Raw genomic sequence first — 22,209 nt, forward strand, 5'->3', positions numbered from 1 at the left:
TCAAACATTAATTGCGTGTTAATCTTTTGAGCTCCCTTCAAACCAAGTCACAGCTGAGACCCAAAGACACCTCCTCTTTCAGCTTTGGAGAAATTCTTTGAAAACATCCTGCCTAATCCATAATTCTGATAATTTACACAAAGTATAATATGGAAATTTGCTTTGATCTCTTCCCTCAGTTCCTTGTCTCTCCTCCTTTTCACCTCTAAATCCTGCCTGTTTTCCAAGACTCAGGTTACATCTCCATTCACTAAGAAACAAGTACCTACTGTGTGCGATGTGCCCTTCTAGAGACTGTCAACAGTACAGAAGTGAATAAGATATTAGCTGTAACCTCTAGGAAGGGAGATGAGTCCAAACCAGTCATAATACAAGGTAGAAAAGAGAATGTACCAGAAGAAATGGGGAAGAGGATGCTGTGTGAAGTGACAGACAACTTTCTGCTTCCGGCGTTAGCGGTGGGCAGGAGTTAGCAAAGCCTTTCTCGCAGAGATGACACCTCGCCTAGATATTGGGAGAGGGGCATTTTAGGCAGAGAAAACCACGAACCTGGGCACCAAGGGTGGTGCTGGGAGGAGTGGGAAGGTGGCTGGTGGAGCAGTGCAAGCTGTTCAGCATGGCTGGAGTGTGTTTGTGAGAAATGGGGCACTGGAATGATTTTACATGAGAATTCTCAACTTCTGTTTTGTTTAATCCTCTGGTCTTCTGTTACCCACAGCCAAACCCAATCTGAACTAATGCAACCCTCACAGTTCATTCCGCCATTCCCCGTAAAACTCAGCATCGAGCCCCTCTTGGCGCCGGCTGCTTTCCTCTTGGGCACGCCCCATTTGGTAAATGCTTCTCTTAAATTCTAGCATCCAGGACCGAATACAATATTCCAGATGCGATCTGACCAGCCCAACCTCAACTGAGCTCTCGGATTCTAACACCTGTGATTCAATCACACAGCCCACAATATGCCACTGCAAACCCCTCTTGATCTGGCTATAAACTAAAACTCTTCGTTCTTTTTCACATATTTCTCTTGACACACACCTATCTGATCCCAAACTGCTCTTTGGATACAATATCCAAAGAGTTATAATTTTTGTAGCATGAATGTTTGTTGAATTAACAAAACAGCTATTGGCTTAAATTTCTAATTTTCAACTTCGTATTTTATCAATAACCAATAACTATTTGATCTGATCTCAGAAACTACATTTACTGGGTATTATTGAAAAATAAATATTTGGATTGAGGTTCCTATACCAAAAACTTCTGTTTCTTTGAGGTCTGTGGTATTTATCTCAAAATGCCTTGTGTGGGGGCTTCCCTGGTGGCGCGGTGGTTGAGAGTCCACCTGCCAATGCGGGGGACGCGGGTTCGTGCCCCCGGGAGGGTCCCACATGCCGTGGAGCGGCTGGGCCCGTGAGCCATGGCCACTGAGCTTGTGCGTCCGGAGCCTGTGCTCCGCAATGGGAGAGGCCACAACAGTGAGAGGCCCGCGTACTGCAAAAAAAAAAAAAAAAAAAAAAAAAACCCTTGGGGAAGAAACTGATATGTACTTTATTGTTGAAGTATTTTCATCTTTAGAATTTACAGCAGTATGTCCTAACCAGTCCCTCTGTTTCTAGTTTGCCCCTTTCGATCTGTTCTCTGTTCCACCCCCATAGTGACTTTCTAAAATGCAAATTTGATTATATCTCGGCTGAAAATCCTTCAGTGGCTCCAATGGACTGAGGTTCAAAATCATCACCATGGCTCACAAGACATTGTATGACCTGTTTCTCCTAATCCTTACCTATTATCCTCTGGCCAACTAAACTCCTTTCTATTCTGCCTCCTGCCTGGTTTTGGAATCTTTTATTCTCTCTACCTGGAACATTCTTTACTTCTTTCTTCATCTCCACCCAGTGAGTCTTACTCTTTCCTTGGGTGTTTTTTTTTTTTTGCGGTACGTGGGCCTCTCACAGTCGTGGCCTCTCCCATTGCGGAGCACAGGCTCCGGACGCACAGGCCCAGTGGCCATGGCTCACGGGCCCAGCCACTCCGCGGCATGTGGGATCTTCCCGGACCGGGGCACGAACCCGTGTCCCCTGCATCGGCAGGCGGACTCTCAACCACTGTGCCACCAGGGAAGCCCTTTCCTTGGGTTTTGATTTGGATGTTTCTTCTTCTAGGAAGCTCCCTTTTATTGGGTCAGATGCCTTTACCCTGTGTTTCTCTAGTGCCAAATACTTCCTTCATCACACCCAAAATGTCTTGTTAATGATAGTACCTCCCACTCAACTGTAAGCTCCATGAGGGCAGAGATTATTTCTTGTTAAAGTTGAATAAATGAACAAATCTATATAGAACTTCTGTCTGAATTCAAATCTAACCTATTTCAGGTAAAAATGTGGATTTAAACCAAGCCCCATTGGAATAAGATGTTGCAACACATACTTCCTCCCCACTTCATCTGAGAATCAAGACATGTCATACTTGTCCTCACAGATCCAAAAATTGGTTTGCTGTAGGTTTTCCAGGAATCACCACTGACAGTCTTGACACTGAATTGATAAGATCTCCCTGGACGAAGGCCATACACGATGCGTCCTTCTGATTTTCTGTTGCTGTAGGGGTTGAAGACTGTGACGGCATCTCTGGGGAACCACTGCAGCTCAAAGTCATCATAGTCTGTCCAGTCCGGTGGCCCTTTCCAGGTGATGGCCAACGATGTGTTCGCAACATCAGCAAATGACATAAGACTGGGAGGACTTGGGGCTGTATGTGTGAGCAAGTAAAAAATCATGCAATCACTTCTATGCCATAACATATATAAATAAGACAGCTGAGCGACATCAGACATACGTTTAACGTACTTCATAGGAAGAGGTAATATGATAACATAATAACAAGAGCTTCCATTGACAGTGTTTACTACGTGTGAGACACTGTCCTCAAGTGTTTTATGTACATTTTCTTTAATTTTTATAACCAGAGAGTTTTTACCAGGGTGCTGTGGAGCATGAGCTTGCCCTGAATGGATTACAAGTATGAGAAGATATTTATTCCATCAGATTTGGGGATGTGAAGGCTAGAGTCCACAGACAGTTATATCCAATTGCAGAGAGCCTTGTTCATTGACCCCAGGGTGGTACACAGATACCAATGTTATCTGTGTGTGCCCAAGAAATAAGAAAATTTAGAAAGCACTGATCATAGTAACACAATGATGATGTATATGACTATCCCCATTTTACAGATAAGAAAGCTGAGGCTTAGAGATGCTCGGTGACTTGCCCAGCTTCACACAGGTAAGTGGTAGAGCTAAGCCAAGGACCTAGATCTTTTCACCCAAAGTCTGTCTCCTTCACCCATTCTATCACAGAGCCTTCCCAAGTTCAGGGGCTAGCACATGGTACATCATTACCGATTTTATTTCTTATTAATAAAACCGTAATTAAAACATGCCTGCGGAAGCTACTTCCCACCAACACTTGGCCATTGGCCACTGGGCTTCTTACCTGTTCTGCTCTCCCCCGTGACCTTGTTGCTGAGATCTCCACTATGAGTTATCACACACAGCGTGTATTTCCTTCCGGGAACGAGGCCATGGAAACGCCACTCCGTCAGGTCCTTGTCTTTCCAGTTTTCCTTCTTTGTGCCATTGGGGTTATAGAGAATCAGTTCATAAAAGTCGAAGTCCCCAGAGGCTGGACTCCAGCTGAACCAGAGACTGTCTGTCATGTTTCGATTGGATCCCTTGAGGTTACTCACAGAGGCTGGGACTTAAGAGAAGGACAACCTTTACTAAAAACAAGACAGATAGAAACAAAGGCATTTTGGCCCACAGGTGAAAACATGAGCTGTGTTGGGTGTACAGTGAGTAGTGCTTATTGTAGAGTCAGATCTTGCTTCTACTTCAGGTCACTTGAGTTTAGGGGCATGTGGTCTAGAGACCTGGCACAAATTAAAATAAAACAAAGCACAAGAGGTGGTGACTTCTGTATGCTCGCTACATGTCTTCTGGTAAACATATAAAGTGAAATCTTCAGAAATGGCTAAGACTGGTCAAATAGTTCATAACTTAGGATATAAAAAGCCCTGAAAGTTGTTCATAAAATGTTCCTGCCCCTTCCAGTCTGGCCCATCTCACTTGGGCCACCATCCCATAACATCCCTCTCTGGGCCTCTTTACTTCCTCTCCATCCTCTCTTAGGTTCTCAGTTCTCTCTCTCAGCCCTTTCTTCCCCCAAAATCTATACTGATGGAACCTCACTTGGGAAGTGAAGTGTTAACAGTCATTTCTACCATAGTATAAATTAGTCAGGCTGGCACTTGTCCCGTGGGTATGTAAGCTTCATGATTCTTTGGAGAGTGAAGACTGTTGCCCCTTGTTGGAGGAATTTTAAACATTAATGAGCAGATAAGGGAAGACGTGCCTAGGGCAGATGGCCCTGAAGATGGTAACATCTAGGAAATTCCACTCATGGCTTATCCACTGCTCTTTTTCATTCCCTCAGAAGACAAGCTGAGAACTCCTGCTGAGTGACTAAAATGAGCTCTTCCCATGGCTCCTCTCACCTTCGGGTCTCAGCTGAAAAGCCTTCTCTGTCTAAAGGGGTCTCTAAGTCTTGTCCTGCCGAGTCACGCTGTGTCATAACATAATGTTTATTTCCTTCAGAGGATTTAAGGCGTTCCAAAATCATCACCCTTTAAAATCTGCAGTCCCGTCCCCTCCTCCTCTCTGCTAGTGTAGAGCCCTGTGAGGTCAGGGGCCCTGTGAGTCTTGTTTACTCTCCTAGTGCAACAGTGAGCCCAGTGCCTGGCACACAAGAGCACTCAAAAACAACTGTCAATTAAGAATAAAAATTGGGGACTTCCCTAGTGGTCCAGTGGCTAAGGCTCAGCGCTCCCAATGCAGGGGGCCGGGGTTCCATCCCTGCTCAGGGGACTAGATCCCACATGCATGCTTCAACTCAAGAGATCACATGCCGCAACTAAGACCCGGCGCAGTCAAATAAATAAATAAATATTTTCAAAAAGAATAAAAATTGAATAGAAAAAATGAGATAATGGACTCAAATTATGGAGAAAGAGTAGATTCAGTTTCTTATTTGCAAAACCCAGAGATGTTTCTCTCTCTCATTTTCCTGGAACTCTTGTGTTCACTTCATCTAGTGCTGTGTTTCTGATTCACAGCAGTCTTTGCTTGTTGGCCCCATTTGTAGCTGCCCTTCTTTGGACCTGCTCTCCACTCCATCTATTTCCTGTAGAAAGCTGAAAGGCACAGCTTGAATTAAGCCCTGATGGGTTATAACCCTCGCGTAGCAGTTTGCTGGCAAGTAGAGGAGCCAGATTCATTTTTCTCACTAAACTCTATGAGGTAAGCACGTGTAGGAAACAAAGCAAAAACCAGTGCAAAAACTATTCTGATATATAATCAAAGGTCTGATTTAGGGTCAGAAATTTCATATAAAGGTCACAAATTTCATACAAAGCTACACCCTGGGTAGAACAGGAAACTAAGGACAAATCAAGGAAAAGCCAGTGAGTACTGTGACAATTTCCCTGCTATTCATTACAGCTTGGGTTCAGGTCTTACCTGTTCTACCGAATATGGAAGACTCATTAGACAGCTCCCCACTGTGAGTTACAATCACCATTTTGTACATTCGACCTTGTAGCAAGTTCTGGAAAGAGAAGCTCTGGACTTGCGGGCCAACTTGAGCTCGCTCCTGAAGAGTTCGATCTGGGTTGTACAGAAAGATGTTGTACCATTTGAGCTCCCCCTCTGAGGGGGTCCAGCTGAAGGACAGGTGTCTGGTGGCGTTCTCTGTGATCCTCAGGTTGGTGACAGCTGCTGGGACTAGAAAGGTTGAGGAGAAAGAGAATGAGACTGAGTTTTGGTACAGCCCACCCTGACCCAGCCCGGGGTTGGTGCCTAGATGGCCACACTCCATCAAGCAGCTCAAAACACACCATCCCTGCCTTTAAGAATATTGACTACATGGAGACCCCAGAGCAAAGAAATCCGAATAATGTGAATTAGCGAGGCTGAAGCCGTTAATGTTAAAAAGCAAAACCACAAGAGAACAACAACAACAAAAAACCCCACTAATGGAAAACTATCTTTAAAGACATTTTTTGCATGTAAAATAAATGTTAGTCTGACCTGTGTGACTAAATGTTTTTCCAGTACTAGGAACTAGATCAGAGACCAGCAATCTATCTCTGAGTGCCCTCTGAGAGCTAAGAAATGACCATTGGAGGGAAGGGCAGTGGGAAGGAGAGACTAGGTATGAAAGAAAGGGAAAATCAGGCAGAAAAAGAAAACTAGATTCAGAGACATGGGAAAGAGAAGGAAGAGGAAAAGCCAAAACCATTTTTTAAAAAAGGTTTACATTAGGATTTTGGAACCTTTTTGGCCTTCCGTGCTACCTGCTGGCAAGGTGAAATGACCTGCTTCCAAACTGTTGGCACAGATGCTGTCTGATACCATGGAAGTCTTAAGATGCCAGTGGAAATAGAACAGGACATCTGTCTCCTCTCTCCTGGGTTCTCTTCTCCAAACACTTTCTCAGGCTCTTTTGCTTTTCCCCTCTCCTTACGCCAGATCCTTAAAAGTTGGTATTTCCCATGGTTTCAGCCTTTGTCTCCTTCATATTCTATAACATTAGCGAAACAGTCAGTCTCATTCACTTTATGGCTCGCTATGGCCTGCATGTTTGTGTCTCCACCCCTACCCTCCTGGAAATTCATGTTGAAGCCTAAAGGCCAAAATGATGGTTTCAGGGGGTAGCGAATGGAAGATGATTAGGCCATGAGGGTGGAGACCTCATGAGTGGGATCAGTGCCTTATAAAAGAGACCCCAGAGGGCTCTCTCATCCTTCCCACCATGTGAGGACACGGTGAGAAGATGCTCGCTGTGATCCAGAAAATGGGCCCTCACCAGACACCAAATCTGCTGGAGCCTTGACCTTGAACTTCCAGCCTCCAGAACTTCCAGCCTCCAGAAATCATGTCTGTTGTTTAAGCCACCCAGTTTACGGTATTCTCGTTATAGCATGCTGAACAGACTAAAACATGGATTTAACTAGAATTTTTGTCCAAATCTTTATCTCCAGCTCACTTTTCTGAGCTCAGGACCCCTATTATCAATAACCTATTGATCACCTCTCTCTGCAAGACATTCAGACATCACAAACTCAGTTCAGAACTGAGGCCTGTATCTTTTTCCTTGACACTCTCTCCTCCTGCTTCTCTTATCTCAGTTAATAGAATCATCTTCTGCCAGGTAGAAACTGTAGAATCTTCTTCTGTTCCTCCTTTTATACTCTACCCAGCCACCAAATGCCATCTTATCTAATGCAGGACTATTTCTTGACTATATCTACTATTCTTCATCAGGGCCCCTGCATTAGTTCTGCTTTGGACCCTTATCGTTTCTATGACTGCCATCATCTTAGGACCCCAGTTACCTCTCTGACCACCTCCCCTCACTTTGCCGTCACTCACTGTGCTCTACCAATAGTGGCCTCATTGCTGCTTCTCCAACGCCCCCAGCTCAGGTTCTTCGCCTTGCTGTTTGCTCTGCTTCGGGACGCTCTTCCCCAGATATCTACACGGTCCTCTTTCTGACTTCTTTCAGACCTTTACTCAAATGTCACCTTCTCAACAAAACCTTTCAGGACTGTACTATCTAAAATTGTTAGCGTCTAGCACTTGCTAACCCACTTCCTGCTTTAATTTTCTCCTCAGTATTTATTCCCATTTAACGTACTACATTTTTTACTTCTTTATTTTCTTCATTGCCTTTCTCCCCTACTAGAATATAGCCTTCATGACTATGAGGCTGTTTTATTCATTTCTGTGTATCCAGGATTTAGGACAGTGCCTGGCACACAGCAGGTGATCAATAACAAGTTCATTTATGAGACTGTCTCCCCACCTTTGGTCTCTTCTCCATTCAATCTATCCCCCATCGCCATCTGATTTACCTTTTTTTTTAATATTTATTTATTTTTTTAGAAGCATCCATTTTATTTATTAGCAACAACAATTATTATTTACATGCTTAGACTAGTTTATTTAGAATAATTCTGAAGTTGTGGGCCATTTTTTTTTTTAAGAAGATGTTGGGAATAGGAGTTTATTAATTAATTAATTAATTTTTGCTGTGTTGGGTCTTCGTTTCTGTGCGAGGGCTTTCTCTAGTTGTGGCAAGCGGGGGCCACTCTTCATCGCAGTGCACGGGCCTCTCACTATCGCGGCCTCTCTTGTTGCGGAGCACAGGCTCCAGATGCGCAGGCTCAGTAGTTGTGGCTCACGGGCTTAGTTGCTCCGCGGCATGTGGGATCCTCCCAGACCAGGGCTTGAACCCGTGTCCCCTGCATTAGCAGGCAGATTCTCAACCACTGCGCCACCAGGGAAGCCCCTACCTTTTTTTTTAAAAGTACAAATTTTTATTACAGAACGTTCACTCTCTGGCTGAAAAATTTTTATTGTCTCCTTTTATTTATTTTATAAGATGAAAAATAAATTCCTGAGGAAGGCACGCCAGGCACTATCTAATCTGGCCCGAACCTGCCTTTCCAGCCTCACGTCTCCACCATGTAACACACACTTCGGCCACCGCAAAATCTCCCTGCTCCTTCTCACACCTCCCTGTCTTGGCACATGGTCGTCTGTCTGCACTGGGTGTCCTTCTAGCTTTTCTCCACGTGGAGAATTGCTTCATCCTTCATGACAGTACCGAAAGGTCACTTTCAAGAAGACTTCCCAATTCCACCTGACTCCATGCTCCCCTTGATGCTGGACATCCCTCTCTCACAAACAACCCTTATCACAATGTGTTGACATTATTTGTCCATGTGTCTGTCTCCCCCAATTGTCAGTCACTTCTTCCAGGGCGAGAAGCATGCCTAACTTAGCTTTATGTCCCTATCGACATCAAACCCCTTTCAGACCTGGGTGCTTAATAAATAAATAATCAGTTAGACCAGTGGTGCTGTCTGAATAATGGCCCCCAAAGATGCCCATGTCCTAATCCCCGAAACCTGTGAATATGTTACCTTATGTGACAAAAGGGACTTTGCAGATGTGGTTAAGTTCAGGATCTTGAGATTATCCTGGATTGTCTGAATGGTGACCAGTGTGATCACAAGAGTCCTTAAAAGATGGAAGAGGGAGGCAAGAGAGCAGAGAAGGCGATATGGTGACAGACACAGCGGTTGGAGTGAGGCCACTGCTGCAAGGAATGTGAGTGGCCTCTAGAAGCTGAAAAGGGTGAGGAATGGCTTCTCCCCACGAGGTCTCTAGAAGAAACACAGTCCTTTTGCGACCTGACGCCTTGATTTTAGCCCCATAAAACCTATTTTCAGATTCTGATCTCCAGAACTATAAGATAATAAATCCGTGTTGTTTGAAGCTGCAAAGTTTGTGGCAATTTATTACAGCAGAAATAAGAAATGAATAGAGCCAGTTTTGATGCAAAATCTGAATTGGAGTGTGGTGGGCTGAAAGCTGTGTGAATAGGCCGACTGGCGGAAGTGGCAAATCACGGTGAATGTCCCTGCTGTGTCAAGAAATATATATCATCTCCCAGTGTTGCTTCATCCCTTTGGCCCTACAGTTCTTAAGGAATAGCAAGACAGGGAGGTGTTGTACGAAACAACAAGCTGTGCGAATTACCTGTCCGGCCTTCAGTCTGGGCTTCCTTGCTAAAGAGGCCTCCACTGACGGTTAGGATCTGTATCTTGTATTTCTTTCCTGGGGTTAGGTCTTCAAATTTGTGCTGCTTAGTCGTGGCTGCCTCTGATGTGTTACTTAGGAGGATCCCATTTTCACTTAGAAGCAGGATATCATATCTTTCTGCCACACCAACAGCTTTCTGCCAACTTACTATTAAGGAGTGACTGCTGTATGCATTGTCTGCAGTTATTCCCTGGACGGACGCTGGGACTGCAAAGAAAAGAGAGGCCAGTTCCATCACTTAGGGTTAAGTAACCAATTGAGAAAAACTTCCCTAAATCAACTGCAGATGGAAGATGATGCCTCATGGTTGCATCATTGACACTTTCCATGTGCCCTTAGGAGAAAGTATTTCTTGGCCTGAATTATCTGTATAACTGCTTAGATTCTCTTTTTTTTTCTTTCTCTGATTTAGACGGATCTTGAAGTCAAACAAGTAGAAAAACTAGTGGAAGTGACACTGATAAATATGCAGAGTGATGCATATCGATGTATCTAGAAAGTGGAAGAATGCTGAACAAATTTACATTCAATGAATACAGTTTGGATGACTGAATGGTGTTGCTTGTTTAGACTTTCATTCCCAAGATTAACTCAGGTCAAAGCTTTAAGCCTTGACCTAAGCAGTAGCATATAACAGTGTTTGTGCTACAGCTCCTGATGTGAGAGGCCAGATAGTATTATTTGTTAATAATATTTTATGTCCTAAACTTACAGTTTTTCTCATTCTACATAATATCCTTAAGAGATCTCATCCACTCCCATGGTTTGAATTGTTAGCCATGTGGTGATGACTCCCAAATTTAAACTCTCAGTTCAGATCTCTCATCTATTTTTGCAAATGACATCCCTCTCTGGATGTTCCACAGACACCGCCCCCCCAACCCTCAAGATGCCCAGACTGAACTGCTCATCTCCCTCCCACCACCTCCTCATTGCCCTTTGTTGGTCCAAGTCTTGGTCCAAGTCTTGATCCAAGCCAGAAACTTGTCACACTCACCTTTCTACAGAATCAGACACGAGTCTTGTCATTCCTGTCTCCTAAATCTTACATCTCTTGGGTCTTTCCACTTCTCTCCTTCTCTTCCTCACTAGCCTAGGACACTATCATCTCTCACCCACAGTACTGCAAGTCTCTTGTTTCCTCACTTCCCACTGTTTCTAACTGTACACAGTGTCTGGCAGATTCTCATAGCATGCCATGCTGATGGCCCTTTAATCGCTATCCACAATTCTAAACCCTTTAACAAGGCATACAAGGCCCTTCGAAATTAGGTCCATCTACCTACTTGGCCACATGGCTCACATCGTTATTCTAGCATAAGTAGTGTACAGCTCCGCAAATGTGCCATGCTTTCTCTTCCGTCCAGGCCTTTGCTGTTCTGCTGGAACCAGATCAACACATACTTCACCAGGATAATTTCTTAGTATCTTTTAAAATGTTACCTCCTCCTGGAAGCCTTCCCTGACTCTTTTTGTTTGCTCCTATAGTATCCTGACATTACTTTTATTTTAGCACTTATCATGCTATACTTTAGTTGCCTTTTACCTGACTCCACTATATCGTAAGCTTCTTTGGTCAGGGGCTCTATCTTGCTGCTGAATTCCCATTTTCTAACATAGTGCTTGACATATAGTTGGAGATATACGTATATGAAACAGACACAGAGAAGGGCACAGTACAGAGGCCCATGCCCCACAACTAAATAAGTGGTCATGAGAACGGAAGACATCTAGTACATATTGTATCACAGTAGAGAGAGCATGACGCTTGGAGCCAGACAGACCTAGATTTGAATTATAGCTCTAGGTCTTATTACATGTATCCTTGATAATGTTTTATAAACTTTCTAAGCCTTACTTTCCTCATCTATAAATTGAAGATAATGATCTCTACCTTGTAGTATGGTTAAAGATCATTTTAAATGCCTGGCATTTATAGTGGTGCTGATAGCTTATGTTTGTTTTGAAAGTACTATGTGAATAGTGATATTAATATAAATAAACAGATACATTATTAATTCATCACAAATGAAGTAGATGGCATAGGTGTGTTTTTCTTTGAAGAATTTTGAGACAGGGGTAAAACTTTGAAACACGCAGAGTTAGAGAATCAACTACTATATCCCTTAGCAAGTATAAAAATCTATTCACATGATTTCGTTTCTAATTACCTTTCATTTGTTTTTGAATCACTCTATTCAGAAACAAAAATGCAAAGAAAAAAAATATGAGAAAGGCTCTTGAAACCACATTGAATTGTACGAACTTAGTGGTTTTGAATTTGGGTATTTTCCATTTGTGAGTGGCCAAGCCCATCCATCGTCCCATTATGGAGAACTATTTGGCCCTTCTCCAGGGGGACGCTTACCTGTACGCCCGAGCGCATCTACCTGGTTCTTCTGGGACCCGCTGACCGAGGTGATCACGATCCGGTACTGCTCCCCAGCCTCCAGCCTGTGGAACGTGTGCTCAGAGACAAGCTTGGGGACGGTCTGAGACTCAACCTTTTGATTCTGCCTGAACGCTGACACCGTGTAGGAATCCACGTCCCCTCCACCTGGAGTCCAGTTCACCGTCAGGCTATCTGTCGCCCCGTTGGGAGAAACGTGAATATTTTTGACAACACTAGGAACTAAAAAAGAGAATAAATTTAAAAACCATCACTTAGAGAATGAACTGTGGAAATTTTCAACTAAAAGTTTCGTGCTTCCTACCTTTTGGCATCTACTGAAAAAATACATATGAAAAACATTGGTATCAATCTACCATTTTTCTCTGACTTTTCTGCTTGAGCTGAAGTTGATGGGGGAAGTTTAGAGGGACATCAAGGCCAGTGAGTGGAAATGAAGAATGCCAGTTATATAGTGGGCGCTAACTAGATTGACTTGGTCCAAATCTTGGTTTTCTTATCTACTAGTTGTGGGACTATAGGCAAACTGCTTAACCCTTGTAAGTTTCAGTTTCCTTATCCGAGAAACAGCAATGATAATAATAGCGACCAGCCCACGAAATTGTTAGGACTGAACAAAATGTACATATAAAGTACTTGGCTGTGTGTCTAGTTCACAGTAAACTCTTAATAAATGTTAACTATTATAGCAACACTCCTAATAGAGTTCCAAAGAAGGACTATCCAACCAACCAATCAGGTTATTTATATTTAATCTGTAAGCCTCACAGGCAACAGCTATTTATATCAATTCAATGTTATTTTTCAGAAAGCTTTTTTTTCTCCCCCTACATCATACTTTAGTTTTGCTAAACCAGCTCGGACAACATTATTGTCACTATCAAGATAACCTTCTCCCTTCTTGCCACCCCCCAACCCCTTAGCCCTTTAAATCCTCAACCAAAACGCCTGGCTACCCAACATGCTAAATACACCACAGTATCTAGTCAGGTTCTAGAGCCAGATTTCCAATTACCTGTGAAGCCCTCAATGAAGGCTGACTGCTGTACATCTCCACTGATCGTCAAGACAAGCATTTTATACTGACGCCCTGGTGTGAGGGAGGTGAATCGATACTCAGTTGCGGTATTGACAAGGTGAAAAGGAGGAAATACTTTCATATCGTTGAAGAGCAGTTGGATCTCATACTGGTCGACGTCCCCATCAGCTCGTGTCCATGTCACCTGAAGGTCCTCAGTGCTCCTGTTGTGCAATGTGAGATCCTTAACAGCCTCCGGGACTATGAGAAGACATTTCAGGGAAGTGACTGATCAGAGTTTACTGCACAATAATTTATGAATCACATTCACAGAACTGGCAAACATCTCCCTTTCCCGAATAAACCACTTCAGCTACTTCATGCATAATTAAACAAGAAAAATTGGAAGCAACTATTACAATTGTAATTTTTTTTCTGGCATAAATCTTACATGCTAAGTATTGGTAGAATATAATTGTAAAATGAGTTTTGATCTCAATCCTAGGATAAATCAAGACATCTAGAACTTTAAATGCCACAATGCAGGAGGACAGGGAAGAAAAATGAGAAACTTGGTGTTCCTGCTACCCCACTATGCTTGCTTTCATCTGCCAATAAATATTCTGTAATTACAGGCCATGGCTTGGCTGAACGATGTTGGCTCCAACTGAGACTAACTGGGAATGTAATTTACTGATCAGTAAGCAGAGAAAATTCAAGGTTCAGATAAATTATTTACTCGATGACCTTCAAGTCCCAACCAACTACCAAATTTTGCAATCTTTCCACTTACTTGTTCTTCCATTCCCTTGTTCACTGGCTTCATATTGTCCACTTTTTGTAGTAACAGTGACACTGTACAACCGTCCAGGGACTAGCTTAACAAATATACACTCGTTTTCAGACTTGGGAATGCTTTTCGTCTGAATGAAGTTGTTTTTGTTTTTAATGGTGACTTCATAGTGATCAAAGTCTCCAGTGGCATGTACCCAGGATACCTTTAAATAGTCGCTCCTGGCTGAGTTGCTGATACTAACTCCCTGGACCTTGTCAGGCACTGCAAAAGAGAACAGAAAACAGCTAGGGATTTAATGGTTCTGAGGGAGCAATTGATCACAGATGACAACACGGGACGATAAAGGAAAGTGAGTAGATTTTTACTGTGTGCATTTAAAAGAAAAATCTTAGACCTTCAGATCACAAATTTCTGGAGGGGAAAGACTGTTATCAGTTTAATCAGTTTGGACTGATTAAATGGATCTCTTTACAGACCTGATGAATTAATTCTAATCCTGTTCTTAGCCTACACAAAGTGTCATGTACAAAACGGAGCATTAAACATAATAACTGATGATTAATATGAATGATGGCAATGATATTAACAATTCCAGCATACCTTGGTGACTCAAGATATGACACTAAGTTACCAAGAAGAGTATACACAATCCAAAAGAAAAATGGAAGATGAGGAAACACATATGGTAACTAATACATGAAAAGATGTTCAACGTCATTGGTGATCAAGGGAAATGCAAGTCAGGGCTGTGGCACAATACCATTTTACATCCATTTGGTTGGCAAAACTAAAAACTTGATAAAACCAAGTGTGAGAGAGGATGCCCATCTACAGGAGATTGGATGAATGAAATGGTATATAAACACAGTGAAATACTATACAGCAGTCACAATTTTTCTTAACTCAAAACACAAAAATATGGATTTCGCCCTTAATATCAAAACACAAAATATGGATGAATCTTATCAAGATAATACTAAGTGAAAAATCTTAGTCCCCAAAGATTACATACTGCATAAAAAATACCTTTTTTTGTATTAAAACAACTAAAATTTTAAAAATATAATTTTAGGATTACATAAATAATAAAACTGCAGGATGGAAGGCAAGAGAGAAAAATAAGAGTGAAGATGATGGTTACTTTGGGATGGACCAGTGAGGTGTGAAATACATGATCTGATATAGATTATTATCAAGTCCCTAGCTTTTATTTTGGCTAGTGGTTTCTCAAGTACATATTAAATTACTAAAAATTATTAACTAAATGTCTAAATTTAATTAAATGCCAAAAAACAAATAGCAGTGGCAACTGACGCACAGGATCCTGAACCAAGAATTATGATTAATCCAACTTTGTGCACCTGACATTCCCCATAAACATATAAACAAACGAACAAACCAATCTGTGCACCCATGGGTTTTTTCTCAGTTGATCAATCAATCAATCAGTGCTTGTTAACAGGAACACAGTAAAATAAGGCAATTCTGTATTTTGAGCATGATATTAAGCATATTCTAATTTTTCATTTGGGGCTGTATTTTAATTCAAAAGTAGGCCCTCGATTCATTACTATTTGGCTATAACTGGATTTTATAAATATTAATGAGAAGGAGCATTGAAAAGAAGTATGAACTCAATCAGATCCAGGGCCCTAAATTTCTATCTTAATACTAGCATGTTCTCTGGATTGGGTAGCCTCTGTCTGTGTCTGGTTTATGTTAAGGGATTTCTGCTCTGACCACATGCCACGCCTATGTCCAAGTTTTCTCTTCCACTTTCTTCCAAAGCATGAAATGACCCAGAAATTTCAATATTTTGGTATCTAAGCTACATTTTTCATGAAGCTTCTTAACACCTACAAGTTGCATTACTATCCTTTGTTGGCTTATGTGTGCTGGTTTTTGTACTGGAATATATCTCACCACAGATATGGAGCAAGGGCAGGTGTGCTTTTTTTCAAGATATTTATCTGGAACCAATCAGAGTGTTGCTAGAATTTAGTCATCACAGACTCGTACAGAAGAAATTCTGAAGTGACACTGTAAGTATGGGCTAAGAAAGGTCAACGATCCAGGCAATTTACTGAAGGCAAAGCAGGAAGAAAAACCAGACTGAATACCATGCTAAGTCAGTAAGGGGCTCTCCAGGTAGAACTGCGGGTAATTTGTGGGACTTGCCTTGCTGTATGGTGAGATGATGTGATACGGAATTAGAAATATTGACACTTTCACCCGAAATGTAGACGGCATTGAGACAATCAGCCAAAATCAACAAGGCAACAACTCAGACACGACTCTCCAGTTAAACTGACTTGTCAGGGGCAGTGGTTTGCCTTGATTAGTCACGTGCCAAATCCAAGTTCACGTTGGTAAAGCATCAAAAGGGTGCTTTGAATAAAGGATCACTCTTCTTGCATTTAAAATCAATCCTAGCACAAGGCCTTGCAATATGAAGGTCATGTGAATAGGAAACACTCATGAATTGACACCAAGGGGCAGCAAGGGGCTAGTGGTTGGATGACATATCCTTTAATTGCTGGCAAAAATTAATCAACAGAAGACACTGACATAAGGCTGCTTTGTAAATAAAAATCAGATCTCAGTCAGTATCGCGCTTATCAGCACAATACGTAATAATTTGAGGGTAGGGACTATCTCTTTATATCCCTGACTAGTGCTTTCAGGGAGAGCATGACGTAGTGGAAACAGCCCTGGAGTGCGGTAGGGTTTGGCTACTGCTCAACCGTGTGACCTTGGAGAAGCCACAGTTTCTCTCTGGGACTTTAACTCAAATGAGATGGGATTAGATCATTCTTTTTTTTTTTTTTTTTGCGGTATGCGGACCTCTCACTGTTGTGGCCTCTCCCGTTGCGGAGCACAGGCTCCAGACGCGCAGGCTCAGCGGCCATGGCTCACGGGCCCAGCCACTCCGCGGCACGTGGGATCCTCCCGGACCGGGGCACGAACCCATGTCCCCTGCATTGGCAGGCGGACTCCCAACAACTGCGCCACCAGGGAAGCCCGGGATTAGATCATTCTAAGGACACTTTCAATGCTAGCATGCTGTAACAATGTAAATCAGTGGTTCTTAACTTTCTGAGGTCACAGAAACTATGAGAATCTGATAAAAGCCATTCACTCTCTTTCCAAAGAAATGCACATACCTGCCCCATCCCCAACAAGTTCACGGACAATTTGGGGGTTACTACTTTCCTAAGGTCTACCCACGAAGCACTGGGTGAAAAACCCTGATCTAGGTGATTTCTGATTATTCATTTACCAAACATTCATTACTCAATGAATGACTCTGGAGCCTACTAGGCTCCAGACCCTGTGCTGGGGCACTGGATGGTGTCAGTTGTCCCAGATTCTCATGGAAAAACTGACATTTTAAAATGCAAATATCAAACCATAGATCAGCAGGAAAGATTTGATAAAATATTAACCTCACCTTAAGCAGAAATCTCAGATGTAAACCCCAGGAAGCATAAGTATATTGGGAAAACAGTAGTTGTCTAAACTTAGCTCTTTCTAGCACATCGAAGACCAACCAGGCCTTCAAAGCCTTTGCTAAGAGTTTGCTCTTAGTCCCAGAATTATAAAGGTTCACATCTTCACCTTGTGTGAAAAAGGATGAACAGTGGTCTTGACCAACAGACATTTCAGGAAGGATTTCAGGACAGAGAGCTTTGTAGGCTCTGGAGTCATTCAGAACTGGGTTCAAATCCAGGATCTGAAGTGCACCGGCTGTTTAACAAGTTAAACAGTTGGACAAGTTACCCTGAGCCTTGGTTTTCACCCAGTGCTTCGTGGGTAGACTTTAGGAAAGTAGTAACCCCCAAATTGTCCGTGAACTTGTTGGGGATAGGGCAGGTATGTGCATTTCTTTGGAAAGAGAGTGAATGGCTTTTATCAGATTCTTATCAGAATCTGTAAAATGGGAATAATAACCACAACTACCTCAAGAAGGACTTTATAAGGATTAAATAAGTGAACATCCATAGAGCCAGGGTCTAGCAACCCTAAACAGAAATACCTGTTACTGTATTTGAATATACTATGAATTCTAGCCACGAAAATGGTGTTCATCTTACTTTAAAGGTAACATCTACTCACATAAGGAACTTCTTGCGTGAAAATACGAAGACGCCATAATAATGTGATCTCAACGGTCTTTAATCCCCTCATTACAGAATTGCTGCAGATCTGTGACGCCCTGAACCACATAGCCGGCTGGCTCTCATAGAGCCTGAACCTCCTGAGATCCTCACCTGTCCGCTCTTGGCCGAAGGAGTGATTTTCATACTTGCCACTCCTCGTCGTTATGGTCACATTGTAGAGGCGACCCGGGGTGAGGGAGCTGAAGGAACATTCGCTGACAGACTTGGCAATCACGAGGGACTGAACCACCCTGCCATCGTGGGAGAGTGTCACCACGTAGTTATCCACGTCTCCAGGAGCAGGCAGCCAGGATATACTGAGGTAGTCATTGCGACCAGAGTTGTTCACCCTTACTCCACTCACACTGGAAGGGACTGGGATTTAACAGGGGGAGAAAATTTAAAAAAGAAAGGCACAGTCAAAAGTCTGAGTCATCTATTGCGGTGGGCAAAAACAGTGTGGACTCAGGAGATCTGATTACCTATGAGGTCAAGGAAGGGTGACGATTTCACTGTAGCTTCTGGAAGCTGAGAGTTCTTACATCATAAGATTAACCAAGATAAAAATCCAAGGAAGTCTTTTGGATGCCTCTTAAATACAAGGATGCTGCTACTGCATTTTTATGGTGTGGTTGTTTGTAAAGTATTTTAAGTGGAGGGTTTTTTATGTGAACGTGTCAGGAAGTCCCCTATGTAGGAAAGGGAACAGACATTAACTATCTAAATGAAAGAGCTTGAACCAAACCCATCAATAAAGAAAGGTTTTTGAGGGGAAAGGTGAAGAGTGCAATAGCTTTTCTAAAAGTCTTAGACATTGGGATAGCTTCGACCTTCTTGTGATTAATTTATTTATTCCTGGGGAGTCTAATCATTTACACAGGTGAAGGGGTTGTATTTCCCTTCGCAAAGCATTTCCTGCCCTCTAGTGGTGAGAAATAAACCTAAACGCCTATCCTGGAAGCAATAAGTCTGGAGACCGGACTTGAGGGCAGAAAGACATGCTGTGGCAATAATGGCCTTTCTGATGTCCACCATAATTATGTGCTTCTCTCAGTTGGGGTTTTAGCGTCACAAGCATTTACTAAGAACCAACTATTTTCCAAGTACACAAAAATGGAAAAGATGTGGATGACTGTAAAGAGTTCCCTGCCTAGAAGTACAGTCTGCAAATTAAGAATCATGGTATTGAATAATAGTTGTTCCATGTATTAGAAATAAATGCATGACAAATAGTACTGTCAGTAGTGAATATAAGAATAAAATATATAGTATATATGAACTGCGCTACTGTTTTCATCATTGGTTGACTGACTTCAGCTATATATTTTCATATAATTGTCAATATCCCTACATCACATATAACGGACGGGATTCGGCTAGATGACCTCTGAGAATCCTTCTCATCTAATATGCTCTGACGTTGCGGTTTAATCCCCAAAGTCTTCTGTGCATTTACAAGCACTTATCCATCACCAAAATTATAAACAGCACTCTACTAAATAATTCTGCTAATGCTGTTGCACGCATATGGACATTTCCCAGATATAACATTGAACTTTTAGCCATTCTATTTATGTATTGATGCCTTCCGTCCTTTTTTTTCCCCTGTCCTTCTTTCGTCCATCAAACCATCTGTATATCCCTTGGTTGTTCTCAGAATAACTATGCTTGTTTTTCAAAACTGCTGGGAATATTTGCAACTATTAACATTTTATTAGAAAAGATATAATTATTAAAAGTTTCACCAAAAATATAAATTCATGTTTAAAAAAAAGATATAATATTTTTTCTTTAGAATGAGCATTTTCTCAAGTTAGAATTAGATTTGTTAAGCACATCTGATATCTTCAATTTTAGATATTTTGCCACCTTATCTAAGCTGGGAGGGTTTATATATATGTTTCAACTCTGTGGAAATATAAGTGAATTATTTCAACCTTGACTAATACTTCAGTAATTTGAGTAGATGGTAATGATTATCTAGGTTTTAGCCATTGAATTTTTTTACAATCTACCATGTACAGAATTTACTAATTGAGGCACCTTTCAAAATCTCTAGTTATTGTGCTTCTATAGTAATATCCCATTTTTCTCTTTTCTCATGATAATGTCTGCACTCAATGTGTTTGAATAAAATAACTGATGTTTATATTTATTCATATCTTGTCCTCTCCTTAAGACTTTATTATCATTCTTCAAAGAATTTCTTGTCTCGTTTTTGCATACTTCTGTTATATAATGGTCAAATATTGATACCTCTGTTGTCATTAAAATATAGGTATAAAAATAATTACAAGTCCCACTTATCAAGTGATCTCAGATATCAAACTATTTTAGTATAGCACCATACGCTGGAGAGTCCTTGTGGTATTTTAAGTTGGGAATTAACCTGTGTGGCGGCATCTGATTACTTGCTCACAAAACCATTTCCTTTTCCTCTTGGACACACAGCTAGACTGTATTTCCCAGCCGCCCCTGCAGTTAGGTGTAGTCATACAACTGTGTTCCCGTTAATGGAATGTGGGTGGAAGTGATGTGTTTACTTCCAGCTTTAGTAGTCTTCCGCCTCCCCATAACCTCCATTCTCTGAAGAAATGGAGAGACCTCTGAGAACCTAGAGGAAGGAAGAACCACAGATGGTAGGAGCCTGGGTCCCTTAATTACTGCTTAGAGAAGAACCAACCAATAGAGCTGTCCCGTCAGGAACACCCACATTGTACAGTTGTATAAGCAGGAGATAAGTCAGCCTAATCTGACTAACACAACTGCAAGTCACTGGGAGATGGATGCAAGATCCTTTTCAACTCCTCTCCTCAACTTGTTATTTCTCCTTCCCCACTCTGATACCCGGTGTTGGGGTGACTTACTGGGGATGGAAGAGAAAATGAAGGCTTAGATAGATAAGTGAATGGTAGAGCTAGGACCAGAATCTAGGCCTCTTGATTCCCCAACTAAGCTTTTCAGTCCCTCACCCCCAATTATGCTACATTGATGGATGGTGCCAAGAACCATTAAAAGAGAAGAAGGAAGGTATCAGGAAGAACACAGGCAACAGTATCAGTTGCCACAGAATGACAGAAATGGGCAGACATCAGTGAATTTCTACCTAGACTATAAAATATCTTTTCAATGACTTAGTTGCTCTTTTGGGAGAATTAATGAAGTTAATGGTCCTTGGGTTCATTAAGCAGGTGAGATTCATGATTTTCAAAAGGATATATCTATGGATACCTGACGCTGATACTCAGAATCTGAGCATTGGAAATATAGAGGGAGGAGACTGACATCCAACTTAACATAATCATATGAAATTAAACGGGCAAAGTCACTGACCTGAATTCACTAATAATTATTAAAGCTTCTATTGGATTTATTTAATTGTATATCTTTCTAAGAAACTGGAACATACATTTTATATTGTTTGTTTATGTTCTTTCTTTGTGTTGTATAGAAAATTGTATTCCCTTCTCTGGTGCTGCACCTCTGCCTGACACATATGACCACATGACATTTATTTGATTACTTAGCTCTCTGCCTTATTTGACTATGAGCTCTTTAAGGTCAAGGAACATTGTTTAGGTGGCGTACAGTATTAAGCACTGTTTAATGTTGCTTGTGAAAATATATGGGATTGGGTAATTTTATTAGCTTAACTTTTTTTGTTTGTTTGTTTTTGTTTTTTTTTTGTTTTGTGGTACGCGGGCCTCTCACTGTTGTGGCCTCTCCCGTTGCGGAGCACAGGCTCCGGACGCGCAGGCTCAGTGGCCATGGCTCATGGGCCCAGCCGCTCCGCGGCATGTGGGATCTTCCCGGACCGGGGCACGAACCCGTGTCCCCTGCATCGGCAGGCAGACTCTCAACCACTGTGCCACCAGGGAAGCCCTATTAGCTTAACTTTTGACCATGGAAGTTGGAGATCATTTTTTTTTCTGTCTTGAAACCAAGAATATGAAAGAGAATGGAAGATACTTTTTTTAAAAAGTTCATGACTTGTTTACCTTAATCGGACATAAATATTTCAAAGAAAATCAGCTAGATGAAGGAATAAGCTTAGGTAGCAGATGACTATCATGTCATCGCAAAGGGTTTTCTAGGAGT

General features: G+C 41.9%; 1 protein-coding gene across 4 annotated transcripts in view; it reads right to left on the minus strand.

Annotated features, from left to right (window-relative positions):
- Window positions 1-22,209, minus strand: part of PTPRB (protein tyrosine phosphatase receptor type B) — a 117,669-nt gene that overhangs the window by 39,955 nt on the left and 55,505 nt on the right. For all 4 annotated transcript variants that reach the window (XM_060025236.1, XM_060025234.1, XM_060025235.1 and 1 more), the window contains 8 exons: window positions 18,223-18,486; window positions 13,949-14,212; window positions 13,153-13,416; window positions 12,096-12,359; window positions 9,665-9,934; window positions 5,576-5,839; window positions 3,495-3,758; window positions 2,470-2,751 (listed from right to left, as the gene is read on the minus strand). In XM_060025236.1, coding sequence (XP_059881219.1) covers window positions 2,470-2,751; window positions 3,495-3,758; window positions 5,576-5,839; window positions 9,665-9,934; window positions 12,096-12,359; window positions 13,153-13,416; window positions 13,949-14,212; window positions 18,223-18,486 — 2,136 coding nt within the window. The remainder of the gene's footprint in view (window positions 1-2,469; window positions 2,752-3,494; window positions 3,759-5,575; window positions 5,840-9,664; window positions 9,935-12,095; window positions 12,360-13,152; window positions 13,417-13,948; window positions 14,213-18,222; window positions 18,487-22,209) is intronic.

Source organism: Delphinus delphis, chromosome 11 (assembly GCF_949987515.2).
Source record: "Delphinus delphis chromosome 11, mDelDel1.2, whole genome shotgun sequence".
In the NCBI taxonomy this organism is placed as follows: Eukaryota; Metazoa; Chordata; class Mammalia; order Artiodactyla; family Delphinidae; genus Delphinus; species Delphinus delphis.